This window comes from Falco rusticolus, chromosome 4 (assembly GCF_015220075.1).
Source record: "Falco rusticolus isolate bFalRus1 chromosome 4, bFalRus1.pri, whole genome shotgun sequence".
Taxonomy (NCBI): Eukaryota; Metazoa; Chordata; class Aves; order Falconiformes; family Falconidae; genus Falco; species Falco rusticolus.
This window is the reverse complement of record NC_051190.1, coordinates 102,221,264-102,234,665: the sequence shown is the minus strand read 5'-3', so window position 1 is coordinate 102,234,665 and position 13,402 is coordinate 102,221,264. Positions and strand designations below refer to the sequence as shown.

The following is a 13,402-nucleotide window of genomic DNA, read 5'->3' as shown; positions in this document are numbered from 1 at the left end:
TTCAAGATCTGTTCAGTGGAGCCATCACATCTTCTTTATTGTGGTTTTGGAAATAGATGGACATAATTACCTGTGTAGACTCTTCTTGTTTTTGCCTGGGAGGCAGTGAATTAGTTAGTCAGAGCCGAGCAGTTGAAAAGTTCAAAATATCTCGCTTTTGTTCTTTATTTGCAGATTTTATTCCTCACCGTACAGTATTCCAACAAACCGCATGATTCCACAGACATCAATCACGCCATTCATTGCTGCTTCCCCTGTCTCTACATATCAGGTACGTCAGATTTGCGCTTGTCTACTGTGTTTCCCAGTTAATTATGTTTTGGATGTGGATGAAGGCAGAGTGTATACCACAGAAAAATGTGAGTGCTTGCGCTCTTGAGTCACACTTTTAAAAAAAGGCTTTCTAGTAGTATTCAGGTATCATTTGATGTAGGGTTTTAACCATTTCCTTCATTCTTTACATTAGCAGTGAAAACCACCAGAATTTTTGTTTCAGTCAGCTTCTCTAGTAAACAGCATGTGCTTCATTTCCAGTTGACAACAGCAGAAGCTTATCATTCTTACTGAAATGTTTTGTCATTTTGGCTTCCCTTCATTAGCCAACTGTTTTTTTTAAATGTGTTTTTTTATAATGTATGTTGACTGCATCATATTTTGTCCTTTTGACCTCAGCTGTATTTGTTTGAGTAACAGCAACCTTTAAAAGCACTGATTTTTATCCAATAATCCCTGACAAAGCAAGTTACAAGAAGATAACTGTCCTCACATCCTTCTTTAGTCTCCCACACACTTTGTCGTTCAGAATTTCTCTTTTCAGCATATCCCTCACAGATCTCCACTGGGAAATTATTGCCGTGCTCTGGCTTTCTGAGATGGAAGTCAAAACCAGATTGTATAGTTTTATTATTAGCCATTTGCTGGGAAATATCACTTCACTCTGAAGCTGGTCATTGGTTATATATTTTCCCATTTCAGTTATTTCTGTCCTATAGCCTCAGTGTTCTTCCAGTCCCGAGTCCTACCTAAGATAAGCTACCCAAAACTTGCAAAGCTGCACGGTGGTTCCCATTGCTCTTACACATTGTTCTTAATGTTAGGGTTGGTTTGTTGGGGTTTTTTTTGGCTGGGGGGGGGGGGAAGTGAGATGGTATGCTACTGCTTACAGGTAATTCTAGGAAGTTATGTTTACACTTAACTGTGTTTTAAAATTGATATTCAAAGATAAATGATCCTTGTAATTTTCTTGGATTTTTTTGTTATTTAATTGTAGATGGCTAGGTAACACTTGCCAAACAGAAGATTTTTTGGTGATAGAAATTCAGTAAATTGCAGTAAATGGCAACACCAAGAAAACGTCAGTGCCAGAGACATACAAGTGCAGCTCACATGCACTTTTCTCAGCAGCAAAGCTGGTTTAAGAGTCATGTCTCCTCCCTCTTATTCATGCCACTGAATTCGGGCCACCCAGCCACTTACTGCCATCACTGCTCCACGGTTCACAGTTGCTCCCTTTTCCCATCCTGACTTGAACCTTTGCATCAGTTCATGGTTTGCATTTGACACGTTTGCACCAAAAGCATTGGGTTTTATTTTTCTGCCCAATATCATTCCCCATAGATAGCTTGCAGTGTAAGCCCAAAGACATTTGCCCTGGCACAGAGGAAGAACTGCAAGGGTGCAAGAATGGGAGTAATGAACAGCAGCAAGCTGTGACAGCTCAAATATATTTTAACTAGTGGGTATTCACAACAGCAATTTTTGTAGTAGAGGTGTGTTTACATGTGTGTGCACTGTTTGTTGTTCTAAATATGTCACTGAACCTGCTTTTCAACAAAAACTACTTTGATAGACTTAAAGAAGTGTTGAAGCACACAATTATGCAATTAATTCTCACCACTTGTTTCAAGAATGAAATCACAGGGCATGTGGAGAATTGGGACCTTGTAGCTTTCTCCTGATCATTCCTGCTCACGTTCATTTCGAGATGCCACATGCCCATCTCTGGGAGCTTGGGGGTAGCCAGTGAGGTGCCCATCGATGGCTGTAGCACAGCTATATTTGTTGTGTACGTCCTGTGTGTTGTGGTGCCCAGGCTGATGCAAAAGGAAAGTGGGATACACGATTCTGGAGGCTGAGGCTGAGCTATGGTAGCATGTGGGCTGTTCACGCTCAGCACAAGAAGGAGCTATGATATCAGAGATGCCACTACAAATGTGCAAGCACTCTGTAATGCATTTAATTGTTAGTAAAACTGGAATATGTTACTTGTCAGTTAAGGCAGAACAGCAAAGACAGAATTTGGTGAGGTATAGAGAGTTCTGGTGAGAACGGACCCCACGATGCCCATGGTAAGAGCTGATCCTGAAGGACAGAGACTTCTTAAGCCAGCTTTGCCATGGAAGCTTTCAATTAGAATAAGCTTCAGAAACTCTCAATTAGATCAGCAGTTCTTACTGAAAATTGAATAAATCATTCTGGAATCTCTGAAAATGTTATATCGTCAAAAGTTCATACGGAAATTTTTGAAAATAAACTTTGAACACTTTCTGTCTCCTGCACTGTCGGTTGGATGACACGTTCATGACTGTATTGATGGCTGAAAGCAAATAATACATATGTTAAAATAGGACAACGTGGAAAATTGAAGATTGCTTTATGAGATAAAATGGTGTGGATCACAGAAGTGATGCAATCCCACTTTGGTAGAAAAAATTATCAAATGAAATTTGAAACCTTTTCGTTTTGTCAGTAGCTCCATGAAGCATAAATGAATTTTGTGTTCAGTTACATAACTCTTTTGCCAAAATTAGCGCCATATTTGTAATAGAAATAATATTATCAAGTAAGTCTTTGGTTTCTGTTTTAAACTTTTCTGTGCTAATTAAAAGTATTTGATACACAGGTCCAGAGTACTTCATGGATGCCTCATCCACCATATGTTATGCAACCAACAGTAAGTGGATACCTGCTTCTATCCAGCTAAAAGTGCTTACATTGTAACCTCACTCTGCTTGCAGCCGATTTAAAGTCCTAGGTCATGTAAGAGCAGCCAGCTGCTCCTTTTGACAAGAGCCCTCGGCTGTAAAGACTCTGCTTCTTTTATGAGCACCATTTGATTTAGTGAAAAGGGGAGGATGGGTGATATGTTAGCTAATTGTATTGATTATTGGAGAATAACAATATCTAAAGTGTTGCTTCTGAAGCTTTGCTTCAGGGACTGCAAGATAACTGCATTCCTGTATACTCTGAATTGCCAGGATCAGCACGTTACCCCTCTCTTATATGCTTACCCATCAGAAAGGTCCTTTGTAGTTGTATCCTCAGTGCTTCAGTAATGCATTTCAAATACTGGAAAAAGGTAAAGCACAGCTGTCTTACAGAGTCTCTGCCGAATCTGAATCTGCTTTATGATTTGACCAGTCAAGTGTCTTTTTTTTTTTTTCCCCCTAAGTAAAATGTCGTCTTTCATCAATTTATAACTGCTACTTAAAGCTGCATTACACTTCTACTGACATTCATTAGAAGCAGTGCAGGTGATTTTTTGTTTACCTCACAGGAGAGGTTGGATATATTTTGCCTAAATATTAGCAGTATACTAGAAGGAAGCAACAAACAGAATCCCACTGTGTACAGATTAGTTTTGTTTCCAACCTTTGATCAGTTTCTCAGGTATGGTTCCACTTCACAGTGTCAATTAATCAAAATTCAAACGTGTACTCCACATAAGCATCGGTACATTGATTTATATGAGGAGGGTAAAATTAAAATGAAGGTATATAATTGAGGATTGTTCATTATCCACTTTTGTGTTCAAATATTTTGACTTCATAATAGCATAACCTCTGGTGGGACTTAGCTATACAGCAACATGGGTAGAATTACACTACGTACCCATTCAGTAGCACAGGACTCTCATCCCAGTTTGAAGCCCACTTCCACACACTTCAACTCTTTGGAGACAAGTTCTTCAGTTTTCTCTCACCACACAGTGACCGTAGCAGAGGAATGACTGTCTCCTGGGAGCCCAATTCCAACCACTGTGGTGCTGCGCCTCTTTCCAGACCCTGGTGGAAGTTTCCATCTCAATGGAGTAAAGCTGCTGGCTGTGGTCTTTGTAGGGAGACAAGCTGTATCAAACAAACTCAGTTAAAATCACTCCTGTGTTCTAATATTTGTATTTAATTGCAGCCCACAGGTAATCTTAGGGGTGTGTATATGATGAGTTATCAGACTTGTGGAAGCCAAAGGATCTCTGGTCCTTGCAGAAGGACCTCTTTTCTAAAAGAAAAACCTAAGCACTTTACCAGTCCCAGTTTTTGTATATGTGTGTGTTTGAGTTTAATTTGACAGTGTTCGGCAAAGCATTTTTTTGCAGTATTAGAAGAGGTATTTTGCTGTGGTAATTGGATTTATTTACCCCTTACTAAAGTGCTGTGAAGAGAAAAGTAACTTTTATAGTGAGTGGCACCTTCAGTATGGCAAGTTAAATTTATGTTCATTGCCAGCCAGAGAGTTGTGTCAATGAAGGGATGTGTGCTTGTAGATGGAAGAGCAGAGGGACAGTGGATCAGTGGTGTAACGTTTCAGTTCTAGTGTCATGGCAGGTTACCTCCATGTGTCCATGTGTTGTCTGTAGCAAACCCAATCTCTTCACAGAAAGATTTTTCCCTTATGTTTCCCAAGATTATTCTCTTAAAGGACATGAGGCATTTAGTACTGAAGAAGTATAAAAGCAAAAACGCAGAACTGCCATTCCCCAGGTTTCATTCAGAGAGGAATTCTTTATTAGAAATGTCTGAAAATTTGTCAGAGAATTACTGCACAGAGGACTCAAGAGGCATCAGAATTAATGGCCTGTTTTGAAAGGAAATAAAGAATCTGTGTCCATTGTAAGTTGCTGTAGTTTCATGCCTGACTATAGAATCTATTCTAGGCACATCCGTAGTTTAAAAAAAATGAAGAAAAGATTATGATAAAGTTGGCAGAATTTAAGACATGGGTATTGGTAACCCTGTAAGCTTAAAGTCCTGTGAACAGGGAACTTTCAAAATTGGTTAGCTTTTTGTTTCTTCTTGTAACTTAGTTTGCCATGTTATTATCTAAATTGCCACCACTTTGTAATACTTTATGAAATGATTGATTTTGACACGTGATGTCCCACTGGAAACCAGTGCAGATAAATACTACATTCCCCTTGCCCCAGGAAGAAGAACATCTTGTTAAGCCTCTATTATTCTGTGTGAGTAGAGATGAACTCATACAGAAAGCACAGTTTGAATTGCTCAGATGCTGGCGGTTAATTCTTTATTTTGATTATAAGTATCCACTAAATCATGTTACTGGATGATTAGCTTTTCACTTCCAACAGAAAGTCCTACTTGATATTTATGTATAATCTAACACCGCGTAGTGTCCCTCATGACAGAAAAATAGGCAGGACTGCTGTGTAGGAGACAAAGGAGGTTTTTCATTCAGCATGCTGCGCACAGACAGGACAGTTTTCTCCCAGGCTGGCAAGCTTGCTGACAGGAGGGAAGAGCTGTGCCACAGGGCGCTACCACCCTGCGCCTGCCTGCCTCTTCTCTGCCTGCCCGTCTCACCTGCCTTGCCACCTGCCTGCCCACTCATTTATACCACGCTCTTTTGTCAGTGATAGCCCCTGCGGTAGGTTGGTCTGCCTGACACACTGCTCATTCATTTCCCTTTGTATATTGACTTCAGCCACATTTTTCTGATGTGTGCATTCCACATCCATTTACTTGGTGGATTAAAAAAACCCCGCTATAGCAAAAGATTGTATCTCTGGTTCCTTCTGTAGCTTTTTAACTACAACCAGATAAACATCTGATCCCAACAAAAAACAGTAACATATATATTAACTGGAAAATACTTGCTTATACTGCTTTCCATTCCCCAACCTTGTTTGTTGTCTTACTTTTGTGATCTCCTTAAAAGCAGATGACAACCAAAATGCAAATCTATGAGGGAAAAAAAAAGTCTTTTTTTTTTTTTTTTTTCCTAATGGGAGAAAATCAGAGAGGCAGTCAAGGACTCTGCAGGTATATCATAATTTACTTGTGATTTTCCGTGTAACTTTTAACATTGATATCATAGGTTGATGCCAATGAGCACCTGCAAATACAGTTTTAAAAGGGTTTTTATTTTTTGTCATCAGTGATTTTTGCTAGCTTTATACAGAGAGCCATGGAAAATTAATATCAGATAGGTTTAGGTAACATTGCTATTTCAGAATAAGTATGATTTAAAGATATTCTTCTGCTGGCAATAGTAGGGTTACATGTGAAAACCTCTCACATCTTTGTGCTTGCACAACCTTGGGGGTTTTGGAAAACAGGATTCCTGAATCACATGAACCTGATGAAAAGTTTGCCTTGAGGCTCATGTGTGACTTAGACACTTTTGAAAAATGTACCCTTTGTAAATGTAACCTTCACCACTTTTTGACCGTATTGACTGCCCTGCGTCTGAGTAAGGATACCTCAGATTTGCCAGTTTTGTTGCTTTGCCACGTGCACTGTCCCTCTCAGTAGCTGTAATGGAAGACAAGCTCCAGAGGAGTTATGGCAGTATGGGTTTGGATATATATTGGCATAACATTTAATGCATTGATGGCAGTCTGAGCTCCGTTTAGTTAACTATAGCTTTCAAAGTACAGTGCTCACTCATCCCTACTTGAAACAAGTCTTGTATTTCATTACAGCCTCAGGATAAGGATAGATGGATAGCGATGACAGAATAAAAACATAAATGGGATAAGAGTTATTCTGGGGATTTATAACATTAGCCATATTAGTGTGTTTTTCCTGTAGTCCCTGAAGGCTGTCTGGTGGTTCAGGGGAAACTTTGAAAAACATGTTGTTTAAAGTCAATTCACATATAGATAATCTTCACTTTTATTAACGATGACATTTGTATAAAACTTGTTTGATTTGAATCTTTATTACAAATAATATGTGTAGTCCTCCTCTCTAAAGGCAGGTTTTTTTAGTGAACCAACAGAAATGCTCTGCCCTAATACTGTATGTGGGTTTATGCTTACCCTCTTTTATTTACAAGTAAACCGGTGTGACCATAAGTAATCACTGGGTACGCACAGATAGATGTTCTTGTCAGTCTGTGTGGAACAGTTTCTGCATAATAGCTGGAGAATGAATATGCCAGTGGCAGCATGAAGTGTGCAAGCAGAGCAGCATATGGAAAAACCTACTATTGATAATGATAAAGTGTGTTGGGGAGAACTTCTCTTCTGGACATTTCTCAAGCCCTTACAGCCCTTTTAGAAAGGTCATCGTCTTAACAAATGCCCTTATTAATTTTTTCTGCCTTCCTTCCTCTGGCCCATGGCTGAATGTAATCTGTCTGTCTTTAAAATCAACAACAAAAACGTTTCTTGTTTCATAAGCAGTGTCAAACCCCTGCTCTGGTAAGAAGTGAGGCCGAGTAAGGACTCCAAATTCTTGCCTTTTGATTGTTGTGCATGAATGTAGCATAAAAAGTACAAACTGTCCAACTGAAATATATCAGTTTTCATTTTCTCACTAGCAACGCTGTTGTTTTGGAGAATACCCAAAATACCACAGCAGTTTCAGTGTTTTAATTCCTATGCCCTCGAACAAAGAAGTTCCTTGTACTCTGTTCAGTGGCCCTCTCCCAAGGCAGCTTTCTCTGCCTCCCGTTTGTTGTTTTACCTCTTTAGCAAATAGAGCCAGGAGTCCATCTTGCATTGCCTGTTGGAGTGTAAGGGAACAAAGTATGTCCTCTGCAGACAGCCGAGTCCTGACTCCAAGATGAAATGGGAGAGTTCGGCTAGCTGGTATGAAAAGTAAACAGGAAATAATCCCTTAGAAATTGGAATCTCCAGCCAGTCTTTTAACTTTTAGCTGTGTCTTTTTAAGAGATCCTTTGAACATGAACTCACTTGAACTTTTAAGGCTAAAGAGTTTAGAAGTTGAAATAACTAACCAAATACCAATGCCAAAGTTCTGCTCAACAATTTTAATTCCGGTGTTTCCCGAGGCAGAAAATCAAGGACTGCCAATTCCATAACTCTGATAATCATGACAGTAATTGGCAGCATTCCTTTGGGACAGGCAGGCTCGCATGAGGTCATTTCTGCCGCCCACCGTACATAGGTGTTGCCTCAGTGCTGCTAAATGGGTAATTTCAGACTCAGCTGAGCACGCGCCTACCAACCCTCTTTAGTGCCAGGTGCTGTTATGTTGAGGAGAGTACCCAGGACAGAGGAGCAATGCCCAAGCTCAACCAGCTCATGCCTCGAAGAGGAAATGCATGTAAATAATTCACCCAAGTTACATCCCATACTCAGGTGTAGGGGATTGTACGTTTGATTATACAGATCTGGAATCAAGTCCAAGTATTGCTGCAGTCATTTGTTCTGCTGTTGTAAAAATGAATATTAATTACTATGAATGGCAGAAAAAGAGATATCCTAGTTAGATTTCCAACCCCTTTTGGCACTGCTAGAGCCTCCTAGTGAAACTGGACATTTTTTGTGATGGCATCAAGACACACCACGTGTGGATTCACTTAGAAAACAGGGACAGGTGTTTTCAGTAGACAAGCCCTTGCATGTGAGGAACTTGTGCTTTGCTGTTTTATAATAAAAAGGCTTAAGAGTTCTAGTAAATTTTTTTTCTTTTTTTCAAAATTCTACAGAATGTGTGAATACTAAATGGATAAATCATCATTCTAAGATTTTTTTAAAGACATTTACATTACTGGAAAAAGCAGATATTTATATATATATATTTCATACAAATCTGTAAACGTAAATGGAAAAGATATTTGGAAAAGAAGAATGCTGACACTAAATTTAAAAGGTACCCTAGAGACTTTGAAGCCAGGAAATTCTGGTTGAGGTTATGGAATATTGATTTCTTTTTAACAGAAAAGATGCAACCTTAACCATCAACCTTCATTGTCAAGAAAAATCTTAACACAACAGCTGTTTAAAAGCAGTAAGTTTTATCAAATGGGGGCTATTTTTTTAAAAAGATAGTTATTAATCAATAGGCATTAGAGTACCTTCTGTGGGAAAATGTAGTGCATTTTTTAAAAAATCAATCTCTAATTTTGTGCAAAGCCTGCAGTCTGTTTTAACTTTTCCAACTTCATGTACATCAACTAAGACTGAAAATCACTACTACTTTATTTATTTCATATAATATATGTAACACCTCTGGTTGAATGTAGATTTGCATTTATGTCAAGTTTTTAAATTACACTAAATCAAAAACCTGAACACGAACTATGAGGTTCATATGTCATGTTTGCCATTTTGAGCAAAAATTTCTCATTTGTTGAGCACTGGTCAAGTTAGTTATTGTCCAGGTGGTAGATTAATAAGTAGGCAGAATGTGATAGGATCAGGAAAGAGCGATGGACTGCATAATCACATGGTGTTAATTATAGGCCAAGAGTTAGATTAATGAGTGTGCAGAAAGTAATGATCTCAGCAGAGTGGTGAATTAGGTAAGCATGTGATTTCTCAGATGATTTCTCAGTTTAGCTCACCATCAAACATTTTGCCATGTGTATTGCATTATGGTTACACATACGTATGTGTACTGTGAACTAGAGAGCCATGTGATATGTGTATATTACAGCCCTCTCAAATTTGTCCTCCGTCATGTCCTCCATCATCCTCTTATTTTTTGCCTGGTAACGTCCATTGTCTTGCTGTTGGTGCTAATACTAGTCAACCTCTGCAGTGAGAGCTCTGCTACACTGGCTTAAGCAGATCAGATGATACGCAGGTAGTAAAGCAGGACACAAGCCTGCTTGCAACACAGATGGTCATACAGTGCAATTGCTGAACATGCAGGTTCTGTGAAGGTGGAAAGGAAAGGCAACAATTTTCATCTGCCACAGGCAGCAAAAATCTTCGAATAAGCTCTGTGCTCTGGGAGCACAGAGGTTTCGCACTAGCTGGTGACAAGGCTGGGAATAATCTGCTGTGGGTGCCTGCTGGACATGGTGGTGGTCCCTTTGGATGGAGATGTGGTTCTCACTTCCACAGTGCAGCTAAGTATAGGGGATGTTGCTGCAGGACAGTTCTTCAGCAGAAAGGGACCTGGATCTCCTTTTGTTTTCCCAAACCCCATCCGTGCCCTGCAGAAAATCAGCGTTTCCATTACAGGTGAGGCACTGGGAAGCATTGGAGAGGGACCCAGTCCTGTGAACCCAGAAGAGCGTTACTGAGGAGCAGCTTGTTATACAACTAGAGTAATGCCCGGGCAGCACTGTAACTATGATGACTCCGAAGTAACAATTAGGACTGGCACAAGCTGTCTTAAGTTGTAAATGTGAATTCCTGCTAGTGAAGGATCAAGTTTTAGGCTGTTGACTGAGTAGGAAGGGGGTTATGTAAGAATCAAGGTGTAGACTGCAAAATTAATTATTGTATTATTATTTTTAAAAATATGGTATTCATATGGTGGTTTGTCCCAGAGGATTCAGCTGTTGTTGGAAGCAAATTCCAAATGGAAATAATGTATAATTATTCAGCTATAAATTTAATGTATAGCTTTATTCATCCTTGCTGGAGCTCATTTTTGAACTGAGCCTGCTTTTCCTCACACTAGTTTCAGAGGATGCACATAGGCTTAGAGCACTTAGTGGCAGATACTTTTTCTTCTGCCACAGATCAGTTGTGTGACCTTGGAGAAAACATTTAGCCTCAGTTTCTCATTTGTCTTTCTTCCTTTTTTTTTTTTTTTTAATCCCCATCTATTTAGATTATAAAACTGTCATACCACTAAATAGCTTTTACTAAATGTTTGTGAAAAGTCTGGTGGAACACACACAAGTCAATTGGGCCAGATGGGATCCACCCAAGGGTACTAAAGGAGCTGGCAGAGGTGCTCACCCAGCCACTTTGAATTATTTATCAGCAGTCCTGGCTAACCGGCAGTTAGCCAACGTGACACCCATCTACAAGAAGGGCCAGAAGGAGGATCCAGGGAACTACAGCTCTGTCAGCCTGACCTCGGTGCTGGGGAAGGTGATGGAGCAGATCATCTCGCGTGCCATCACACGGTACATACAGGACAACCAGGTGATCAGGCCCAGCCAGCCTGGGTTTATGGAAGGCAGGTCCTGCTTGACGAACCTGACCTCCTCCTGTGACAAGGTGACCAGCTTACTGGATGAATGAGAGACAGGGGATGTTGCCTGCCTAGACCTCAGTAAAGGCATTGACACCATCTCCCACAGCATTCTCCTGGAGAAACTGGCTGCTCATGGCTGGGATGGGTCTACTCTATGCTGGGTAAAAATTTGCTGGCTGGCTGAGCCCAAAGAGTGGTGGTGAGTGGAGTTACACCCAGCTGGCAGCCCGACACAAGTGGTGTTCCCCAGCGCTCAGTACCGAGGCCAGACCTGTTCAGTATCAACGGTCTGGACGAGTGGATTGAGTGCACCCTCAGTGAGTTTGCAGATGACACAGCTGAGAGAACTGTGGTTGCTTAACCTGGAGAAAAGGAGGCTCAGGGAAGACCTCCGTGCTCCCTACAGCTATCTGAAAGGAGGTTGTAGGGAGGTGGAGGTCAGTGTCTTCTCCCACATAACAAGTGATATGGCAAAAGGAAACAGGCTTGAGTTGTGCCAGGGGAGGTTTGGATTGGATATTAGGAAAAATTTCTTCATCGAAAGGCTTGCCAGGCACTGGAAGAGGCTGCCCAGGGGAGTGGTTGAGTCACCATCCCTGGAGCCGTTTAAAAGATGTGTAGATGTGGCGCTCAGGGACCTGGTTTCATGGTGGTTTTGGCAGTGTCAGGTTAAATGTTGGACTCCATCTGAAAGGTCTTCCAATTTAAGCAATTCTATGATTCTAAGGGCCTGTCTTGACTGATACCTCTAAACACAGCCTCATAATGACACTGTTACCGTTTAGGGGTTTACTGTTAAGTATTAGAATAAGCATGTCCTATCTACAAAGGGAAATATTAGATCTGATTTTCACTAGTATAAATCAACAGTTAACTTCACTGAAGAAAATTGAATTGCCTAAGTGTGAAACAGTGAGAATGAAAAGAGAGTCATGCCTGCAGCTATAAGTTGATGAAGGAAACTCTGGCACTTTCCTAATCCTTAGAACAAAAGCACTTCCATAAATTACCATGATGTTATGCAAGTGTATTCAAGGACTAATTTACATAAGTAGGGGAAAATATCTAATCTATATATTACTTATGATTACATCATGATTTATCTGGTGAAGGAGTAGTGTAAAAATTGTAATAATGTACTCTAAGGACTCAGTGACCAGTTTATAAGATGCAGGATTCCTGTTGTATCCAGGAGCCAGGCTATATAAACCCTTACAAAACCTGATTAAACAGTTTCATTTGTTGCCTCTTGGTAATCCTCTCAGGAGGCTTGTTTCAGAACACCTTTGCTCTTAGTTTTAACACTGCATTTTCAATTTCTACCCTAGAGGTACTCCTATTCATTGTACATCCAGCTGTTCGTGGTCAAACATTCTCACCTGCCTTCAGTACCTCTTCTGCCTTCTGATGTTTACCACATTAATTTGTAGACAAAAATGTTAACCTGCGTCTTCATTTTCTATGCAAAGTATGTCAACATCGCTATGCATTTGCAGTAATTAGAGATTTTGCACATCTGGCTGCAGCAGTGACCGTTCTTTGGATCTATTCCACTTTGAATTCATTTTTCTGGGACAGCCGATGCTCACAGTGTTCCAACCTTTTGTACAATAGTACTAATACTTCCTTCTCTTTGCTGGGAGTACTTTGCTACATTGTAAAATAACATTTTGTGCACAACCTTAGTAATGTAGTCATCATGTAATTCACTGATATACCTAGGTTTTCTGCTTTTTCTGGGTTTCCAGCAAATGCTCCTAGATTATAAAGGAAAACACATTATAGCCTAATTGTCTTCATGAATTTGCACCTTGCTCTGTTTAATCCCATCCTTCCCGTATGGTAGTTCAATTTGCCACATTACTGAATGTGTCTCACAACTTCATAATTTCCCGAAATCTTATGATTCAAGGGCATTATGAAAAATACTGGATGAGAGCATTCCTTATGGAGATTTTAGTGATCCTCCCACTGAAGCAGTATAGCTTGTCCTTTAGTACGACCTGTTGCCATTTCCTCGTTAGTTAATTCTTTATCATCCACAAGGTTTAGTAATTTCTGGTGTAGCACTGCCTGAGATACTTTATTGACCTTCAGAGCTTTGATATGCTGCGTGTCCTTTGTCTAGAAAATAGATCATTTTATTTTTAAAAGATGAGGTTAGCTAGGTCTATATTTTGTTTATCTATGTTCTGTCTTTATTAATATCCTTTAGTCCTGGGCACTGTACCTCTGCTTACATGTGCCAGCTT

General features: G+C 40.1%; 1 protein-coding gene across 9 annotated transcripts in view; it reads left to right on the top strand.

Annotated features, from left to right (window-relative positions):
• RBMS3 (RNA binding motif single stranded interacting protein 3) overlaps window positions 1-13,402 on the top strand; it is a 718,180-nt gene that overhangs the window by 645,402 nt on the left and 59,376 nt on the right. For all 9 annotated transcript variants that reach the window (XM_037383217.1, XM_037383218.1, XM_037383216.1 and 6 more), the window contains 2 exons: window positions 175-271; window positions 2,903-2,953. In XM_037383217.1, the coding sequence (XP_037239114.1) occupies window positions 175-271; window positions 2,903-2,953 (148 nt within the window). The remainder of the gene's footprint in view (window positions 1-174; window positions 272-2,902; window positions 2,954-13,402) is intronic.